The sequence below is a fragment of the Pleurodeles waltl genome, chromosome 3_2 (genome assembly GCF_031143425.1).
Source record: "Pleurodeles waltl isolate 20211129_DDA chromosome 3_2, aPleWal1.hap1.20221129, whole genome shotgun sequence".
Lineage (NCBI taxonomy): Eukaryota > Metazoa > Chordata > Amphibia > Caudata > Salamandridae > Pleurodeles > Pleurodeles waltl.
Window position 1 is genome coordinate 24645202 of NC_090441.1, and position 18734 is coordinate 24663935.

The 18734-nt window shown below is 45.2% G+C and overlaps 1 protein-coding gene across 8 annotated transcripts in view; it reads right to left on the reverse strand.

Annotated features, from left to right (window-relative positions):
• Positions 1-18734, reverse strand: part of NF1 (neurofibromin 1) — a 1379374-nt gene that overhangs the window by 312110 nt on the left and 1048530 nt on the right. For all 8 annotated transcript variants that reach the window (XM_069226659.1, XM_069226655.1, XM_069226657.1 and 5 more), the window contains 3 exons: positions 17305-17445; positions 13584-13710; positions 394-525 (listed from right to left, as the gene is read on the reverse strand). In XM_069226659.1, coding sequence (XP_069082760.1) covers positions 394-525; positions 13584-13710; positions 17305-17445 — 400 coding nt within the window. The remainder of the gene's footprint in view (positions 1-393; positions 526-13583; positions 13711-17304; positions 17446-18734) is intronic.

The following is an 18734-nucleotide window of genomic DNA, read 5'->3' on the forward strand; positions in this document are numbered from 1 at the left end:
CTCTAAACATGTTTTAACTCAGGAATTTCTAGAACATGCCATAAGATTTAGAAATGTATTTAAAATGTAACATAAGATAAACTCTGTTGACTGACATAAGTGTGAGAAACTCCCACTCTGCAAACCCTGAAAAAACTGTTAAAGCAGATCTATGAAATCAAACGATGTAATATTTCACAAAAAAGTATCCTACGTAGAGGTAACAATACAATTATTTCAGAGGTTAGGACAGATTTTTTTCTCAACAAAGAAGGGAAAATTCTTGCAAGGCAATGTAATTCTAAGCCATTGAGATCCACTCTTGAAGCTAATGATTACTGAACAAATTCAACACTAACTGGAACTGGCCTCCAATGACAAGCTTTATTTATTTAAAAATGAACTATCACTTACCTGCCAAATATGCTACACTCTGAGTGTTCACTTCAAATTTGTCACAATTTCGGTGTTTGTTAACTAGTGCAAGTAACGTGTGTAGAATCCGAACTGTTCGTGCTACTATGGTAGGAGATGGGTGCCTGTATCCTACGAAAAAATAAAGGGATATATTGAAAAATATTTTGCACTGAATGTAACAGAGATCTTCACACAAGTTAATCAGTCCTAAATTGAAAGGTGTTTAATTACAAAGCATGATGGCAGCTAATTTACTTACACAGTCATTTAGATTTAATATTTTCATACAGTTACGTCAGAAAAGCTGAGGAGTGACAATGCTGACCGGTATCTTTTGACAATGAGAAGATAAAGATACCTCCCCATTCATGGTCTTCCATAGTCCGTGCTGCTGAACATTCCATTTGATTTTTAAGACCTGATGTCTAATGCCTCAAACCAAACCTGGTTCTACAATCTGCATAAAAGAAGATTCCAATTTTGCTCACTCTAGCATAAAACTGACTCTTGTTTTCAGACCATTATTCATAGCCTCCATCTCTTCCTCGGACTGCTTACAGTAAAGTTCTCTAGAGTCTTCATCTACTCTGGGACATCAATACACAATTACCACCATTACTCCCATTCTCTAATACCATTCTGGCTCTACTTCTGGTCACTGTTTAACCTAATACAACCTTTCAATTTTTTAATTGACATCCCTGTAGAATATGTATGCTCTCTTCTCATTTTCTGATACACAATATTATTTTGACTTATTGGTAGTTGGATTGGATTTCCAGTAAACAATAGCTGTCCATTTCTGTGTCTTCTTGAGGCTGTGATCTTTCATGCATTAAAGGTAATGCAACCTCCAATACATCTACAATGAATTACAAACTATTCTAGACTACTTCAATGCATTTTAGGATAGTTAGTAAACACCCACCTCCAGCTAAACATGAAAAGTGCAAGCTAAACCTAAACCCTTAAGCAACCTGATGTTACAAAGATCTTGCCAAGAACCTCAAGCTGCTGAAGTCTCACATGCAAAAGGTAGAGAATTCTTCACATAAGCCACATTCCAAAACAGGATTAAAAAGAAATATATATTATAAAAAATAAAAAAAAACAAGGACATCCCTCACAATGGGATTTTTCTCCCATGACATGAGGGTCATTTAACAGTTTTCACTGTCCCGTGTCACACCTTTTACCTTGTGGTGATGGACAGTAAAAACTGACAGCTTGTCTCCCCACTTTAAACAGGGTGGGCAGACAAATAGCCAAAGTTCCGATGGCCCTTAGTTTGTCGGACCATCGGCGATGTATGTCAGAGACTAAATAGTCTCCAACCTTGACATACTGAAGGTCTGTCCGACTCAAAATCAAGAGGGCAGAACTTTGAGGAAGGGGGCGTAGGAAAGTGCCCTCTTTTTGGCATGGTTACCCCACTTTTTGCCAGTGAGTTTGTTTTGACTGTCTGCACTGGGATCTGCTAACCAGGATCCCAGTGATTGTGCTCTCTCCCTCTAAATTTGGTTGCATAAGACTTGTGCACACCCCACAATTGGCATACTGGTGCACCCATATAAGTCCTTAGTACTTAGGTAACCAGGGCATTGGGGAGCCAGGGGATACCCATGCACTGCAGCATGTATTGTGCTACCCATGGGAGTCCATGCTAAATATGTCTGCAGGCCTGCCATTACAGCCTGCGTGAAAAAGTGCAAGCACCCTTTCACTACAGGACACTACACCAGGTCACTGTAAGTCACCACTATTGTAGGTTCTCCTAGCACAGAGGGCAGGGTGCAGGTACCTGTGTGTGAGGGCACCCCTGCATAAGCAGAGGTGCCCCTACAAGCTCCATCTCCATTACACTGGACTTCGTAGATGCAGGGACGCCATTTTACCCGTGTATTGGACACAGGTCACTCACTACCTGTGTCCAGCTACATAATGTTAACTCCAAATCTGGGCATATTTGGTATCAAACATGTCAGAATTATACCCCAATACTGTTGCCACTATTGGTTGTATGATTCCATGCACTCTGGGGGCTTCTTAGAGGACCAAAGCATTGCTCCTACCAGTCTTCTGGGTTTTTCCAAGCAGCCTGTGCTGCTACCACCCCACCGACAGGTTTCTGCCCTTCTGGTGCTTGACTAGCTCAAGCAGGGGAAGGCAGAACAAAGGATTTCCTGTGGGAGAGGGAGGCAATACCCTCTCCCCTTGTAAATAGGAGTGACATGGCTTGGGAGGAGCCTCCCCAAATCATTGGTGTGCTTTGAAGGGCACGTTTGCATAAACCGGTTTGCACCAGACCAGGGACCTCGGGTCCCTGCTCTGGCGCAAAACTGAACTAAGGAAAGAGGAGTGACCACTCCCCTGTCCATCACCACCCTAGGGGTAGTGCCCAGAGCTCCTCTCCAGGTGGCCACTTGATTCTGCCATCTTGAATCCAAGGAGGGAAGAGGCCCCCTGGGAGCATCTGAGTGGCCAGGTCAGGTAGGTGACATCACAGTCCCCTCCTGATAAGTGGTCACCCTGCTAGCTGACAAATCCCCCTTCCTGGGCTATTTAGTGTCTCCCTCTTGGGTGGGTCCTCAGGTTCAATGTGCAAGATTCCAGCAGGACTACTCTGCATCGTTTACTTCATCTTCTGGCCACTGGACTGCAACTGGAAAATCCAGGAACAGACAATATTGTTTCTCCGGCTCCTTCCAGCAACTGCAACATTTTCCCGACTGTGCATCCTCTGCGGGCGACGACTCTTCAGCCTTCACAAGAAGTGTTAGGAAATGCCTCCTTGGCATGGTTACCCCCTGACTTTTTGCCGATACTAAGTTATGATTGAAAGTGTGCTGGGAGACCCTGCTAAGCAGACCCCAGCACCAGTGTTCTTTCCCTAAACTGTACCTTTTGATTCCACAATTAGCACAGCCCTGGCACTCAGAAAAGTTCCTTGTAAATGGTACCCCTGATACCAAGGACCGTGATGCCAGGGAAGGTCTCTAAGGGCTGCAGCATGTCTTATGCCACCCTGGGGACCCCTCACTCAGCACATGCACACTGCCTCACAGCTTGTGTGTTCTGGTGGGGAGAAAATGACTAAGTCGACATGGCACTCCCCTCAGAGTGCCATGCCAACCTCACACTGTCTGTGGCCTAGGTAAATCACCCCTCTAGCAGGCATTACAGCCCTAAGGCAGGGTGCACTATACCACAGGCAAGGGCATATGTGCATGAGCACTATGCCCCTACAGTGTCTAATCAAAACCTTGGACATTGTAAGTGCAGGGTAGCCATAAGAGTATATGGTCTGGGAGTTGGTCAAACACAAACTCCACAGTTCCATAATGGCTACACTGAAATCTGTGCAGTTTGGTATCAAACATCTCAGCACAATAAATGCACACTGATGCCAGTGTGAAATTTATTGTAAAATGCACCCAGAAGTCATCTTAGAGATGCCCCCTGAATACCAATCTGACTTCTAGTGTCAGGCTGACCAGTTTCTGCCAGCCTGCCACAACCAGACGAGTTGCTGGCCACATGAGGAGAGTGTCTTTGTCACTCTGTGGCCAGGAACAAAGCCTGTACTGGGTGGAGGTGCTTCAAACCTCCCCCTGCAGGAACTGTAACACCTGGCAGTGAGCCTCATAGACACAACCCTTTTGTTACAGCAGTGGAGATGCCAGCCCCTCCGGGCACTGCCCCTATTTTGGCGGCAAGAATGGAGGAGATAATGAGAAAAACAAGGAGGAGTCACCCACCAGTCAGGACAGCCCCTAAGGTGTCCTGAGCCGAGGTGACCCCTGCCTTTAGAAATCCTCCATCTTAAGTTTGGAGGATCCCCCTAATAGTATTAGGGTTGTGCCCCCCTCCCCTCAGGGAGGAGGCACAAAGAGGGTGTAGCCACCCTCAGGGCTAGTAGCCATTGGCTACTGCCCCCAAGACCTAAACACACCCCTAAATTTTGTATTTAGGGGCACCCAGGAACCCAGGAAATCAGATTCCTGCAACCTGAAACAAGAGGAAGGACTGCTGACCTGAAAGTCCTGCAGAGATGATGGAGATGACAACTGCTTTGGCCCCAGCCCTACCGGCCTGTCTCCGGACTGAAAGAAAACTGCAACAGCGACACATCCGACAGGGACCAGCGACCTCTGAATCCTCAGAGGACTGCCCTAAACCAAAGGACCAAGAAACTCCCGTGAGCAGCGGCTCTGCTCAACAGCCTGCAACAACTTTGCAACTTTCTTACAACTTCTAAAGACTTCACTCTTCCTGCCAGAAGCGTGAGACTTCACCCTCTGCACCAGACGCCCCCGGCTCGAGCTCCAGAGAACCAACACAACAGGGAGGACTCCCAGGCGACTGCGACTTCTTGAGTAGCCAGAGACGACCCCCACTGGACTCCCACAGCTGCGCATGCAGAGAGAATCCAGAGGCTCCCCCGACCTCGACTGCCTTTAACAAGGAACCAGACGCCTGTACCAAGCACTGCACCCGCAGCCCCCAGGACCAGAAGGAACCGAACCTCAGTGCAGGAGTGACTCCCTGGTGACCCTCTGCCTAGCTCAGTTGGTGGCTGGCCCGAAAAGGCCCCCCTGTGCCCTGCCTGCACCGCTAGAGTGACCCCTAGGTCCCTCCATTGAATCCAATACAAAACCCAACGCCTGCTTTGCACACTGCACCCGTCCGCCCCTGTGCCGCTGAGGGTGTGTTTTGTGTACCTACTTGTGTCCGCCCCAGTGCTCTACAAAACCTCCCTCGTCTGCCCTCCGAGGATGCGGGTACTTACCTGCTGGCAGACTGGAACCGGAGCACCCCTGTTCTTCATTGGTGCCTATGTGTTTTGGGCACCTCTTTGACCTCTGCACCTGACCGGCCCTGAGATGCTGGTGTGGTAACTTTGGGGTTGCCTTGAACCCCCCCAACAGTGGGCTGCCTATGCCCAGGAATGAAAATGTCACTTACCCAGTGTACATCTGTTCGTGGCATTGGTTGCTGCAGATTCACATGTTGTGCACAGTGCACAGTCCGCCATCTGGTGTTGGGTCGGAGTGTTACAAGTTGTTTTTCTTCGAAGAAGTCTTTCGAGTCAAGAGACCGAGGGACTCCTCCTCTTTGCTTCCATTGCGCATGGGCGTCGGCTCCATCTTAGATTGTTTTCCCCGCAGAGGGTGAGGTAGGAGTTGTGTGTGTTAGTAATAGTGCCCATGCAATGGAATGAATAAGTATGTACAAATTAAGGTTAAGTAATATATATATATTCAAATGTACAAATGTTGAAGATAACTTCCAACGGCTACAGGCTCCCGGGGAGGCGGGTGGGCACATGTGAATCTGCAGCGACCAATGCCACGAACAGATGTACACTGGGTAAGTGACATTTTCAGTTCGATGGCATCTGTTGCTGCAGATACACATGTTGTGCATAGACTAGTAAGCAGTTATCTCCCCAAAAGCGGTGGCTCAGCCTGTAGGAGTGGAAGTAGTCTGAAACAAAGTTCTCAGTACGGCTTGACCTACTGTGGCTTGTTGTGCGGATAGCACGTCTTCACAGTAGTGTTTAGTAAATGTGTGAGGCGTGGACCATGTGGCTGCCTTACATATTTCGTGCATTGGAATATTTCCTAGGAATGCCATGGTAGCGCCTTTTTTCCTGGTTGAGTGTGCCCTTGGTGTAATGGGCAGTTGTCTCTTTGCTTTAAGATAGCAGGTTTGGATGCACTTAACTATCCATCTGGCTATACCTTGTTTTGATATTGGGTTTCCTGTATGAGGTTTTTGAAATGCAATAAACAGTTGTTTTGTTTTCCTAACCTCCTTTGTTCTGTCGATGTAGTACATTAGTGCTCTTTTGACATCTAATGTATGTAGTGCCCTTTCAGCTACTGAGTCTGGCTGTGGGAAGAACACTGGTAACTCTACCGTTTGATTTAAGTGGAACGGTGAAATAACCTTTGGTAGGAATTTAGGATTGGTTTTAAGTACAACCTTATTTTTGTGTATTTGGATAAAAGGTTCTTGTATTGTAAACGCCTGAATTTCACTTACTCTTCTTAGAGATGTGATGGCAATGAGAAATGCAACTTTCCAGGTTAAGAATTGTATTTCGCAAGAATGCATGGGTTCAAAAGGTGGTCCCATGAGTCAAGACGATGTTAAGGTTCCATGAAGGAACAGGTGGTGTTCTTGGTGGTATTATTCTTCTTAGGCCTTCCATAAATGCTTTAATGACGGGTATCCTAAACAGTGAAGTTGAATGGGTAATCTGCAGGTATGCAGATATTGCTGCAAGGTGTATTTTAATGGAAGAGAAGGCTAGATTTGACTTTTGTAAGTGTAGTAAGTATCCCACTACATCTTTTGGGGATGCGTGTAATGGATGAACTTGATTATAATGGCAGTAGCAAACAAACCTTTTCCATTTGCTTGCATAGCAGTGTCTAGTGGATGGTCTTCTAGCTTGTTTTATGACTTCCATACATTCTTGAGTGAGGTTTAAATGTCCGAATTCTAGGATTTCAGGAGCCAGATTGCTAGATTGAGCGATGCTGGGTTTGGATGCCTGATCTGCTGTTTGTGTTGTGTTAACAGATCTGGCCTGTTGGGTAACTTGACGTGTGGTACTACTGACAGGTCTAGTAGTGTTGTGTACCAAGGTTGTCTTGCCCATGTTGGTGCTATTAATATGAGTTTGAGTTTGTTTTGACTCAATTTGTTTACTAGATATGGAAGGAGAGGGAGAGGGGGAAAAGCGTATGCAAATTTCCCTGACCAGTTCATCCATAGGGCATTGCCTTGAGACTGTCTGTGTGGGTACCTGGATGTGAAGTTTTGGCATTTTGCGTTCTCTTTTGTTGCAAATAGGTCTATTTGCGGTGTACCCCAAATTTTGAAGTAAGTGTTTAGGATTTGGGGGTGAATCTCCCATTCGTGGACCTGTTGGTGATCGAGAGAGATTGTCTGCTAGTTGATTTTGGATCCCTGGAATAAACTGTGCTATTAGGCGAATGTGGTTGTGAATTGCCCATTGCCATATCTTTTGTGCTAGGAGACATAGCTGTGTCAAGTGTGTTCCACCTTGCTTGTTTAGGTAATACATTGTTGTCATGTTGTCTGTTTTGACAAGAACGTATTTGTGGGTTATGATGGGTTGAAATGCTTTTAGCGCCAGGAATACTGCTAGTAATTCGAGGTGATTTATATGCAGTTTTGTTTGATGTACGTCCCATTGTCCTTGGATGCTGTGGTGATCGAGGTGTGCTCCCCACCCTGTCATGGAAGCATCTGTTGTTATTACGTATTGTGGCACTGGGTCTTGGAACGGCCGCCCTTTGTTTAAATTTGTACTGTTCCACCATATAAGCGAGATGTATGTTTGGCGGTCTATCAACACCAGATCTAGAAGGTGACCCTGTGCATGTGACCATTGTGATGCTAGGCACTGTTGTAAGGGCCTCATGTGCAGTCTTGCGTTTGGGACAATGGCTATGCATGAGGACATCATGCCTAGGAGTTTTAAAACCACTTTTGCCTGTATTCTTAGTGTTGGATACATGGCCTGTATGACCTTGTGAAAATTTTGAACCCTTTGTGGACTCGGAGTGGCTAATCCTTTTGTTGTGTTGATTACCGCTCCTAAGTAGTGCTGTATTTTGCACGGCACAATGTGCGATTTTGTGTAGTTGAGGGAGAACCCGAGTTTGTAGAGGGTTTGCATGACATACTCTGTGTGTTGTGAACACTTTGTTAGCGAGTTGGTCTTGATTAGCCAATCGTCTAGATACGGGAATACGTGTATTTGCTGCCTTCTGATGTGTGCGGCTACTACTGCTAGGCATTTGGTAAATACTCTTGGTGCGGTTGTTATACCGAACGGTAAGACTTTGAATTGATAGTGTATTCCCTTGAATACAAACCTTAGGTATTTCCTGTGTGAAGGATGTATCGGTATGTGGAAATACGCGTCTTTGAGATCTAAGGTTGTCATGTAATCTTGTTGCTTTAGCAGTGGTAACACCTCCTGTAGCGTGACCATGTGAAAGTGGTCCGATTTGATGTAGGTGTTTAGTATTCTGATATCTAAGATTGGCCTCAGTGTTTTGTCCTTTTTGGGTATTAGAAAGTACAGTGAATAGACTCCTGTGTTTATTTCTGTACATGGTACCAGTTCTATTGCTTCTTTTTGAAGTAGTGCTTGAACTTCTATTTCTAGGAGGTCTAAATGCTGTTTTGACATTTTTTGTGTTTTTGGTGGGATATTTGGAGGGATCAGTAGAAATTCTATGCAATAACCATGTTGGATAATTGCTAAGACCCAAGTGTCTGTTGTTATATCCACCCACGATTGATAAAACTGACTTAGTCTTCCCCCCACTGGTGTTATGTGGAGGGGTTGAGTGACTTGTAAGTCACTGTTTGGTTGTTGGGGTTTTGGGGCTTTGAAATTTTCCCCGGTTTCTCGGGAATTGTCCCCCTCTGTACTGGCCCCGAAAACCTCCCCTTTGGTACTGTCCCTGGTAGGTAGACGGTGTTGATTGTGAAGTGCTGGCTTGTGTGGCCTGCCCCCGAAACCTCCCTCTGAAGGTTGTTTTACGGAAGGTGCCGAAAGTGCCTCTGCTTTGCGGGGAGTAGAGCGCGCCCATGGCCTTGGCTGTGTCAGTGTCCTTTTTCAGCTTCTCAATCGCCGTGTCAACCTCTGGTCCGAACAATTGTTGTTCGTTGAACGGCATATTGAGTACTGCCTGCTGTATTTCTGGTTTAAAGCCAGATGTGCGTAACCATGCGTGCCTTCTGATGGTTACTGCAGTGTTTATTGTTCTTGCAGCTGTGTCCGCTGCATCCATAGAGGAGCGTATTGGAGATGTTTTGTCCCTCCTCAACCACTTGTTTTGCCCGCTTTTGAAATTCTTTGGGTAGATGCTCGATGAGATGCTGCATCTCGTCCCAATGGGCTCTGTCATAACGCGCTAGGAGCGCCTGAGAGTTTGCGATGCGCCACTTGCTTGCAGCTTGTACAGCGACTCTTTTCCCAGCTGCGTCGAATTTTCGGCTTTCCTTATCCGGGGGTGGTGCATCGCCCGATGTGTGTGAATTGGCTCTTTTGCGAGCTGCTCCTACCACGACTGAGTCTGGTGGCAGTTGAGAGGTGATAAAAGCAGGGTCTGTGGGAGGTGCTTTATATTTTTTCTCTACCCTTGGAGTGATCGCTCTACTCTTGACAGGGTCTTTGAAGATTTGCTTCGCGTGCCTTAGCATTCCTGGAAGCATAGGCAGGCTTTGGTAGTTGCTATGGGTGGAGGAGAGGGTGTTAAAAAGGAAGTCATCCTCGACAGGTTCTGTGTGTAACGACACGTTGTGGAATTCTGCTGCTCTAGCTACCACTTGCGCATACGCTGTGCTGTCCTCGGGTGGTGAGGGCTTGGTAGGGTATGACTCCGGACTATTGTCTGACACTGGGGCGTCGTATAGGTCCCAAGCATCTTGGTCATCTTGGCTCATGGTGGTGTGAGCCGGTGAATGTGATGGAGTTTGTGCATCTGAGTTACAGGTGGAGGAGAGGGTGGCGGAGTTGCTTTCTTTGCCACCTTTGCTTGTGGTGTTAGTTGTTCAGTTTGGAACTCTAGTATCCTTTTTCTCCTGATTGGTGGAAGAGTGCTAATCTTCCCTGTTCCACTCTGGATGAAGATCCTCTTTTGTGTATGGTCTACATCAGTAGTCTGTAACTCCTCTTCAAACCTGTGTTTACGCATTTGATAGGACAATGAATGTTCCTCTGAATATGAGCCGGTAGTGGGTTCGGTTGCTGGTTGTTTTGGCACCGAAACTGTGTCTTTTTTTGTTTTCGGCTCCGAGGCGAATCTCTTCTTTTTCGTAGTCGAGCCTTCTCGGCGTCGATCATCCTCGGTGCCGCTGCCTCTGCGTCGAGCAGCGTCGGCTCTGCTTTCTCGGCGTCGATCTGTTTCGGCAACACTTTCTCGGTCCCGAGAATATTGCGTGCCTGTGTCTCGACCCGAGTCGGACGATCTGGGTACCAGTTCGGCCTTTTTCGGTGCCGATGGACGGTCACCTTTATGGGTTGAGCCATGGCCAGTTGGCAGTGGCGTCCCCTGGGCCTTGTCTGTTTTCTTGTGCTGTGTGCTTTTCGACGTCTTACTCACAGTTTCCTTGACGTCGAATTCATCCGAGTCCGATTCATGGATGGAGAAGGCTTCCTCCTCTTCTCCTTGTTCCTCGAACTCTCGGTGTTCTGTCGGCGTGGACGCCATCTGTAGTCTTCTGGCTCGACGGTCACGGAGCGTTTTTCGGGACCGGAACGCACGACAGGCCTCACAATTTTCTTCTTTGTGCTCGGGTGACAGGCACAAGTTACAGACCAAATGTTGGTCCGTATATGGATATTTATTGTGGCATTTAGGACAGAATCGGAACGGGGTCCGTTCCATCGGTGTCGATGTTACACGCGGTCGGGCCGACCAGGCCCCGACGGGGGGTCGAAATTACCCCGAAGGGCTACCAGAGCTCTTCACGATTCGGTGTCGATTCTAACTATCCCGATCGAAACAATACCGACGTAGTTTTTCGAAGTTTTGACTATCTTTCCGTCCCGAAACTCAGAGCGAAAAGGAACACGTCCGAACCCGAGGGCGGAAAAAAAACAATCTAAGATGGAGCTGACGCCCATGCGCAATGGAAGCAAAGAGGAGGAGTCCCTCGGTCTCGTGACTCGAAAGACTTCTTCGAAGAAAAACAACTTGTAACACTCCGACCCAACACCAGATGGCGGACTGTGCACTGTGCACAACATGTGTATCTGCAGCAACAGATGCCATCGAACCTTAGACTTATAAGTGTCTTACTTACCTGACAAACTAACCATTACTTACCTCTCTCAGGAAATGTTGATTTCTGCACTGTGTCCACTTTTAAAATAGCTTATTGCCATTTTAACTAAAACTGTATGTTACTGCTCTAATTCAAAGTTCCTAACTTACCTGTGTGGAGTACCTTGCATTTTATGTATTTACTTCACATCTTGAACTTGTGGTTCTAAAAATAAATTAAGAAAATATATTTTTCTATATAAAAACTATTGGCCTGGAGTTAAGTCTTTGAGTGTGTGTTCCTCATTTATTGCCTGTGTGTGTACAACAAATGCTTACCACTACCATCTGATAAGCCTACTGCTCGACCACACTACCACAAAATAGAGCATTAGAATTATCTAATTTTGCCACTATTCTACCTCTAAGGGGAACCCCTTGGACTCTGTGCACACTATCTCTCACTTTGAGATAGCTTATACAGAACCAACTTCCTACAAGAAGTAAGAAGGAATCTCGCTTGGAGTGAGGGAGTCACTCCCCTGCAACCGCAGGCACCAACTGCAACAACGACCGTCTCGTGGATCCTCTCTCCTCCATAACTTCCTGATTTCTGCATCACATGTGGTGGTCTGGAGTAGTCCCCTTGGCCCACTCTACCAGCTGTCCAATTTTGGAGACAGTAAGGCTTGTCTCTCCTTACAGGACAGAACCCCTGTGCACCGCGACTCTTGCAGCTACCAAGGCTTGGTTGTTTTTCATCCAAGGGATCTTCAGGCTCCGTGTAGCCCCGGCCCCCAGCACTTCTTCCTGCAACACAGTCTCCTGCCTGCTGCTCCAGCGACGTAGGACACTCCTCTAGGTGTGCTGAGTGGGCCTCACCGTGACTCCTGTGCCTGTCAGTGAGTTGCCCGTGAGGGCTGCCTCCTCTTCTTGCAATTCTCCCAGCTGCTGAGGGACACCCCGGACTCCACTCCTTGGGCAGAGTCCCCTGGACCTTGCTAGTCCTCTTGTGCCTTGCAAACCTTCGCTGACTCTTGCATTTGCCCAGGCCTGCTGGTGGTTTTCTAGCAACACTGACTGACTGCATCTTCACTGCCGACGCGGGACATCACTTGCATCACTTCTGGGACTCCTCTTCGGCTCCTGTGCTGTACTGCTGAAATTCTTCGTCCACAGTCGACCTGGTCCTGCATCCACAGAAGAGTGGGTAGTGGCTCCTGCCACAACAGGACACTACAACTCGAACTGGACTTGGTCCCCATCCTTGGCAGGTCCTCTTCTGTCAGGATCCACCTTTGGGTTTTTCCAGTCTTGACTGGGTCGTGCACAGTCCTTTTCTAAAGACCTCCTGTTGGTTTTGGAGAAAACCAGGAGTTACCTCTGCTCTCCTGGTCGCTGGGAGTCACTCTGGTAGTCACCTCTTGGGGTTCCTAGTTCTTCCAGCTCTCATCTACTAATTCCACTTCCTCAGGTGGGGCACTGCCTTTCACATTCTACTTTTTTAGTATATGGTTTGGCCCTCCCCTAGGGCCCTCACTATTTGCTATTGCTTTTCCCAATGCCTATTACTTTCTATGCTATTTACAGATTGCTAATGTGTATATTATAGTGTGTTTACTTACCTCCAGTTGGGGGATTGCCTATTCAGTATTCTAGTATTTCTGTTACTATAATAAAGTACCTTTATTTTTGTAATACTGTGCGGTTCTTTCATGTGTTTAAGTGCTGTGTGACTTTAGTGGTATTGCATAAGCTTTGCATATCTCCGAGATCTGTCTTGTTTGCTCATCCACAGCTACCTCTAGAGAGCCCTGGCTTTCAGGACACTGCCTACACTTCACTAAATGGTGATACATGGACCTGATATAAGGTGACAACCCTATGGGTGCTCACCACATACTAGGCCAGCTTCCTACCAGGGGGCACTCCATTGTAGTTGTAATGGATCCACTAAACTATAAATCAGGTCCTTTGTTTTAAACAGTTTAAATACTTTTTGGAACAAATAATACACCAAGTCCTTCCCAATGAAAGATTATTTTCAGACTGCTGACATTCAAAAACAGAACCATAAGGGGCGACTATGCAATCATCAGAACAATACTGTTATATTTTAATAACTGCTTTCAAAATAGTTACAAGTATTTCCTTAGCTGTGAACCACATTCAAAAAAACCTATAGAGAACAGTGCAGATTAAAAGATTAAAGCAAATTGCATATCCTCACTGAGGAAATAATTTGATTAGTCTGAAATATTGATCTCACACAAAAGAAACTAAACAGTGTTTTCAAGACATTACATTGCTGCAATTGAATGTGGAACCTCTGTATTTTGGAAATACTACATACAGGCTAACCCTTACCTTTTAAAAGGTGCCCAACTAGTGCAAAATTAAAGTTTGAATTGAAGTTTAATCCCACAAAATGATCCATTTGCTTGCAGTGCCATTCCAAAGGATTCCTGATTTCCATAAAGACTTCCTCAGGACTCTGTCAAAAATAAATCATTAAATATTTTAATGAAGCAATGACCTTTCCACCTACAAACTCAGCTGCAAGCTGTCATTGTCAAGCTTGTAGTTTTTTTTAAAGATGAACTGCAGTGTTCACTTTGCTTCTAAGCACTTCAGCACTTGTCATTTTGATAAGCGGGTAACAACGGCAACTGGACATAATGTGTTTTGCTTAAGGTCATATTTTATGTGCACATATTCAAGTAACATGTAGCTTTGGGACCCTGGAATTCTAGTTTCAAAATGATCAACACAGCAATGTTCTCTTACAGTTACTCATCACGCTGACCCTCACTCACTGCTAAATCGCAGGCGTAATGTGCAACTTTCAGTAGATTTGGAGGGTAGAAATGAAAAAGGAAGTGGTTAGTCGGTGGTTAGTCAGTTTGGAATTTACAATGCAAAATAAATGCTGCTCGATTTTGCAACTTTGTTTTTGGCAGCTTGTGAAACTGTACAAAGTATGGCATAAAAAACGCAACTGGACAATAATTAATAATATATGTTAGTGGAAAAAAGGGCTGTTCAAGTCAACATAGTAACTACTGCCTATGTAAATTGAAAGAATGGTTATCACAGAGCTCTAATGACGTAAGATTCCTCCATCACCAACAGGGGTGGAGTTTTCAGCAGACTCGTAGCACCTGCTCACAAAATATGAAGAGGACTAGGCCAGTGGGGCCAGCCACACCTCATCAGAATCAATTCAACTATTTACCCAAAAGATAACTGGGCAAGAGTGTTGGACTAATAGCCAGACCAAAGTTAGGGAATACTAGGTGAATATTTTGTGTGGTTAACATACTCAAGGTGAAATATTTGCCTATATTTCTCAAATGATTTCACTGCAGTCCCACATCTGGTCTGGATAAGGTCCGATAAGGTAAGTTTTGAATAGAAAAGATGCTCTTACACTCCTCAAATTGAGCCCCAAATGTGTGGTAGTGGAGAAGAGTACTCTCGACCTGAAAGATGGAAGTTAGAAAATGCCAGGCAGTGGCTGTAAAAACATTGCTGTATCGTTTAGGGCATACGCTCTTCACCATGAAAATTTCCAGACTAGGTCAGCCAGGAAACAAATATGATGGGACGGATGAGGCAACCATGGGAGACAGGTGAAAAAGGAAGCAATCAGACATGCTAGAGGTGGAAAGGTTCAGGAAAGTGGTTGGATATGGAGAGAGCAGGAGTGTCACTGGACATTCATTTGGTTGCCATCATTATCACCGCAGTCCAACCATACCTACATCTTCTTTAACAGATACAATTGGTACATCATAAAGGTGAACTGCATAAGAACTTGAGCCTGGAAGCTTTGATTAAAAAGATTTTTTAAGAGATGATCTTGGGATCCTTCATCAACTTTTCTAAAATGTACTGTATAACCCTCCTAAACCTGGCAGGATGGCAACAGTTCTTTGTTGACCAACTGAATCTTGTGGCTTGAAGTATTATTTTTCAATGTATAATAGTCACTAAATAGCCATTTCTCTTCTTCAGGAGTACGACTGACACTAGCGAGTGTTATATGTAAGCTAAATTAGTTTAATAATGCTTCTACTGAACTCTCACAGAAAACTATGAAGACCCTTCAGCAGGTACACAATTATTTCACTTATCTTGTGTCTGATTTTGATTTCTGAACACTGGCACTGTAAGCCTTACACAGGTTGCCAATTACAATGTCAAAGAATCCTACAACAATATCAGCTACACTCAAACCCTTTTTGGTCACGACTCACCTGTGTAAGCAGCAACATTTTTCACCAATACTAAACTAGATCCTTGAAATAGAGGACTCTCAAATGCTATCTTCCTCCCAGATTACACAAATAAGTGAAACAATACCAGTATCTAGGATCAATCAAAGTTACTATTTCAACATCTGGTAACATTGCTGATAAAAACAAACTATTTAATTAAGTTTGCTGTCTGCACTTTCAGAGTGTTTAGCTTCTCTCCATGCCTTATGCTCCACTTTGTTAGCTATTTCATTTTGACATTTCTTCTCAAAGCCAAGCTCCAGGAACTCTGTGTTCCAAGTTCCAATGGTCTCAATCAGACTCAACAGTCCAATATACAGTAACAATTCACTGACTTCGGACTTAAGGGACGATGCAGAAATTAAAAAAAGTGGTAAGATCCTAGGCTCTCTAAACACCTACATATTGGATCATGAAAAGAAAAAACATTTTAAAGACACAAGAACATACCGTAACAGCCACGAAAAATGCGTGTTACAGCCTTGAAGTTTGAACATAAAAATACAACAGTTCGCTGATCTGATCCTTGGTATTAGGACATTTAGGCCAGTGTAGGTGGTCTTCCGCCAACCATATTATGACTGTTGGCAACCCTCTGCCCTTTTTTGGACGGAGAGCTACCAGCAGCCATACTGGCAGTCGGCAGTGAAGTGGACGCTGCTCCACAGCCACCGCCACGTCATCCGAACACTGCCCACCGTAATACGACCCAGTATTCGTCCTGGCGGTGTTCTGGTGACGGGATGCTGGCGGCGGAGCAGCCCCCATGGATGCCGTTCCTTCCCGGAGGATCACCGGAACAGGTAAGGTGATCGTCCGTTAGGGGTGGGGGGATGTTGTGTGGTGTGTGCGTGCATGAGGGTGTGCGCGTGTGTGTGTGTGTGTAGAGGGGTTGTGTGAGTGCCTGTATGCATGCGGGGTGTAATGTGTGTAAGGGAAATGTAAAATGTATGTATGTGTGCATGTATGTGCGCATGTATGTGTGTGAGTGGTGTGAGCGTGCGTGTAGGGGAGTGTGGGGGGTATATGTAGGGGTTTCATTGGGGGTGGGGAGGAGGGGGGCAGGGTTGGGGAGGGGGTCCTACTACCTTTGGGGGGTGGTGGGTGTTAGGGGAGGACTCAGGGGAAGGGAAGACTCCAATCAGTGCCAGGGAAGGAATTCCCTGGCACTGATGGTGCATACCGCCATGGATTTTGTGGCGGTAGAAAACCCCACGAAATCCATGGCAGTGTGCGGGGTCCAGATACCGCCAGCAGTCTAGTGACGTCCGCCGGGCAGGAGACCGTTATCTCCACCCTGGCGGTCGTTACCGCCGTGGTGGACGGTGCAGGACATTGGCACTTTGGCATGTGCCAAACCACCAATGTCAAAATGGGGCGGTAATGACCGCCCTTTTTCCACCGTCCGCCAGGGTTGTAATGAGGGCCTTAATGTAATAAAGTAGACGTTTTGCAAAAGATTTGTGCAGTGAGACAAAAACATCACAGAAGAGAATACTGGGATATAAAATTCTTAACCACAGCTATCATAATACAGTGCTGCTCATAACATAGGCACACATTTTGTAGCTTTGCTCAAATGGCAAAATTGAAGGATTGAGTCTTCTAAGAAGCACCCCTTCACCTTATCAACTAAAGAGTTGATATACAGAGATAATAATACAAACAAGAAGAAGCACAACAAAAATGTCAAGAAAAGCATTAAGCTGATGTGAAAGGTAACACAATGATAGCTTAATTCAAATATGTAAGGTGTAAAAACAAGCATCAGCAGATAGTGAGCATCTAGTGAGTAAAAACACACATACTTTGTCATTGAATACAAGGAGGCCATCCAACGTGTGCAGATTTTGCTCAAGGAGTGCCGTCCCTGCAGAGTACAGGCTGACTTCATCCAGCTGTAGCACTGCCACTGCAACCCAAAAAAGAGCTTTGTGCATGTGAGAGTCCTGAAGACACAAATAGAATATAGAATTATTTCATTATTGCATTTGACAAAATCTTGGAATGCCCAACTTTTTAAACAAGTGCTTTTATACTGCGCTTCATATAACTAAAGCAGAGATCTAAATTAGCCAAGAACAACATGACACTCCACATTTCCATTTCTTGGTCCTTCTCAAATCTTGGTTTGTAGGGGAGTTAAAGATGGAACAAAGTCAAAAGGATAAGAAAGGTGAAGCTCCTCTTTGTGAAAGCTCATAATTACATTTTTCTCCAACTGCTGACAATTGATTTGAACAAACATTAAATAACAGGCTTTCAAAAGACAAAAATGCATATGCAGTAAAACAAAGGGGTAGCGTTATTTGCAAACCATTGATCAAACAATGCATTCTGGCTTTTGCATAAAAGAATATGGACAAGGGTGGTGGCGAATCGAAGAGATTCACAGATAATTCCATACAAATTATTGTCAACTGTTGTATCCTCTTGTTCTCTACATTATGCATTTCTCAAAAGAAAACACAATACACAGTGCATTTAAAGGCTATATGAGGATTATTCGCTCCGCATGCAGGCCATGAAGTACCACATGGTCACTGCCAACCTGAGAGATGGAAAAAGTGTGAAAACTTATCAATATGTGCATATAAAGTACGGAGATAGCTAGGTTGCAGCTCTCCACATAAGCTAGGAGTCTAAAAAAACTAAATATAATTGTGGCCGAATAGCTCAAAATTGAACTAACAAGGATAACTGTAGAGATGTATTAGTTAACTAATATGATTAGAAACTTCAGAATCTTACTTATTATTGTCTTAAAGAACAAGCTACTTACCTTTGGTAATGCTCTTTTGAGTGGCTACTGTTTTTAATCACCGGTTCCTCACCTTTGAATACTCTCCAGGTGCTAGATTGGATCGAAAAACCTCCTCAGCAATGTTCCAGCATGCTGAGAGGAACCGCACCATTACGGACGTACATATAAGCACCACCCCTGCATTCTAATGTAACTTTCTTGCTTGGCTCTTTCCAATCACACGGGGTTGGAGCCTGAAACAATTGTTTGTGCCAGTATGCAGATTCTTAATTTGGGACCTTTACAGATGTTAGAAAGGCATCACTCCACAGGACTGGAAGGGGGGATGGTGGGGCGCAATATGTGGTTAGCTAGAGTATCCACCGGAAGAGTAACTTATTCTTCTGATAGATACTTCTAACTGAAAATTCCTCACCTTAGAATAGATACCAAAGCAGTGCTTTCCCATGGTGGGTCTGTGGAGTGGATTCAGAC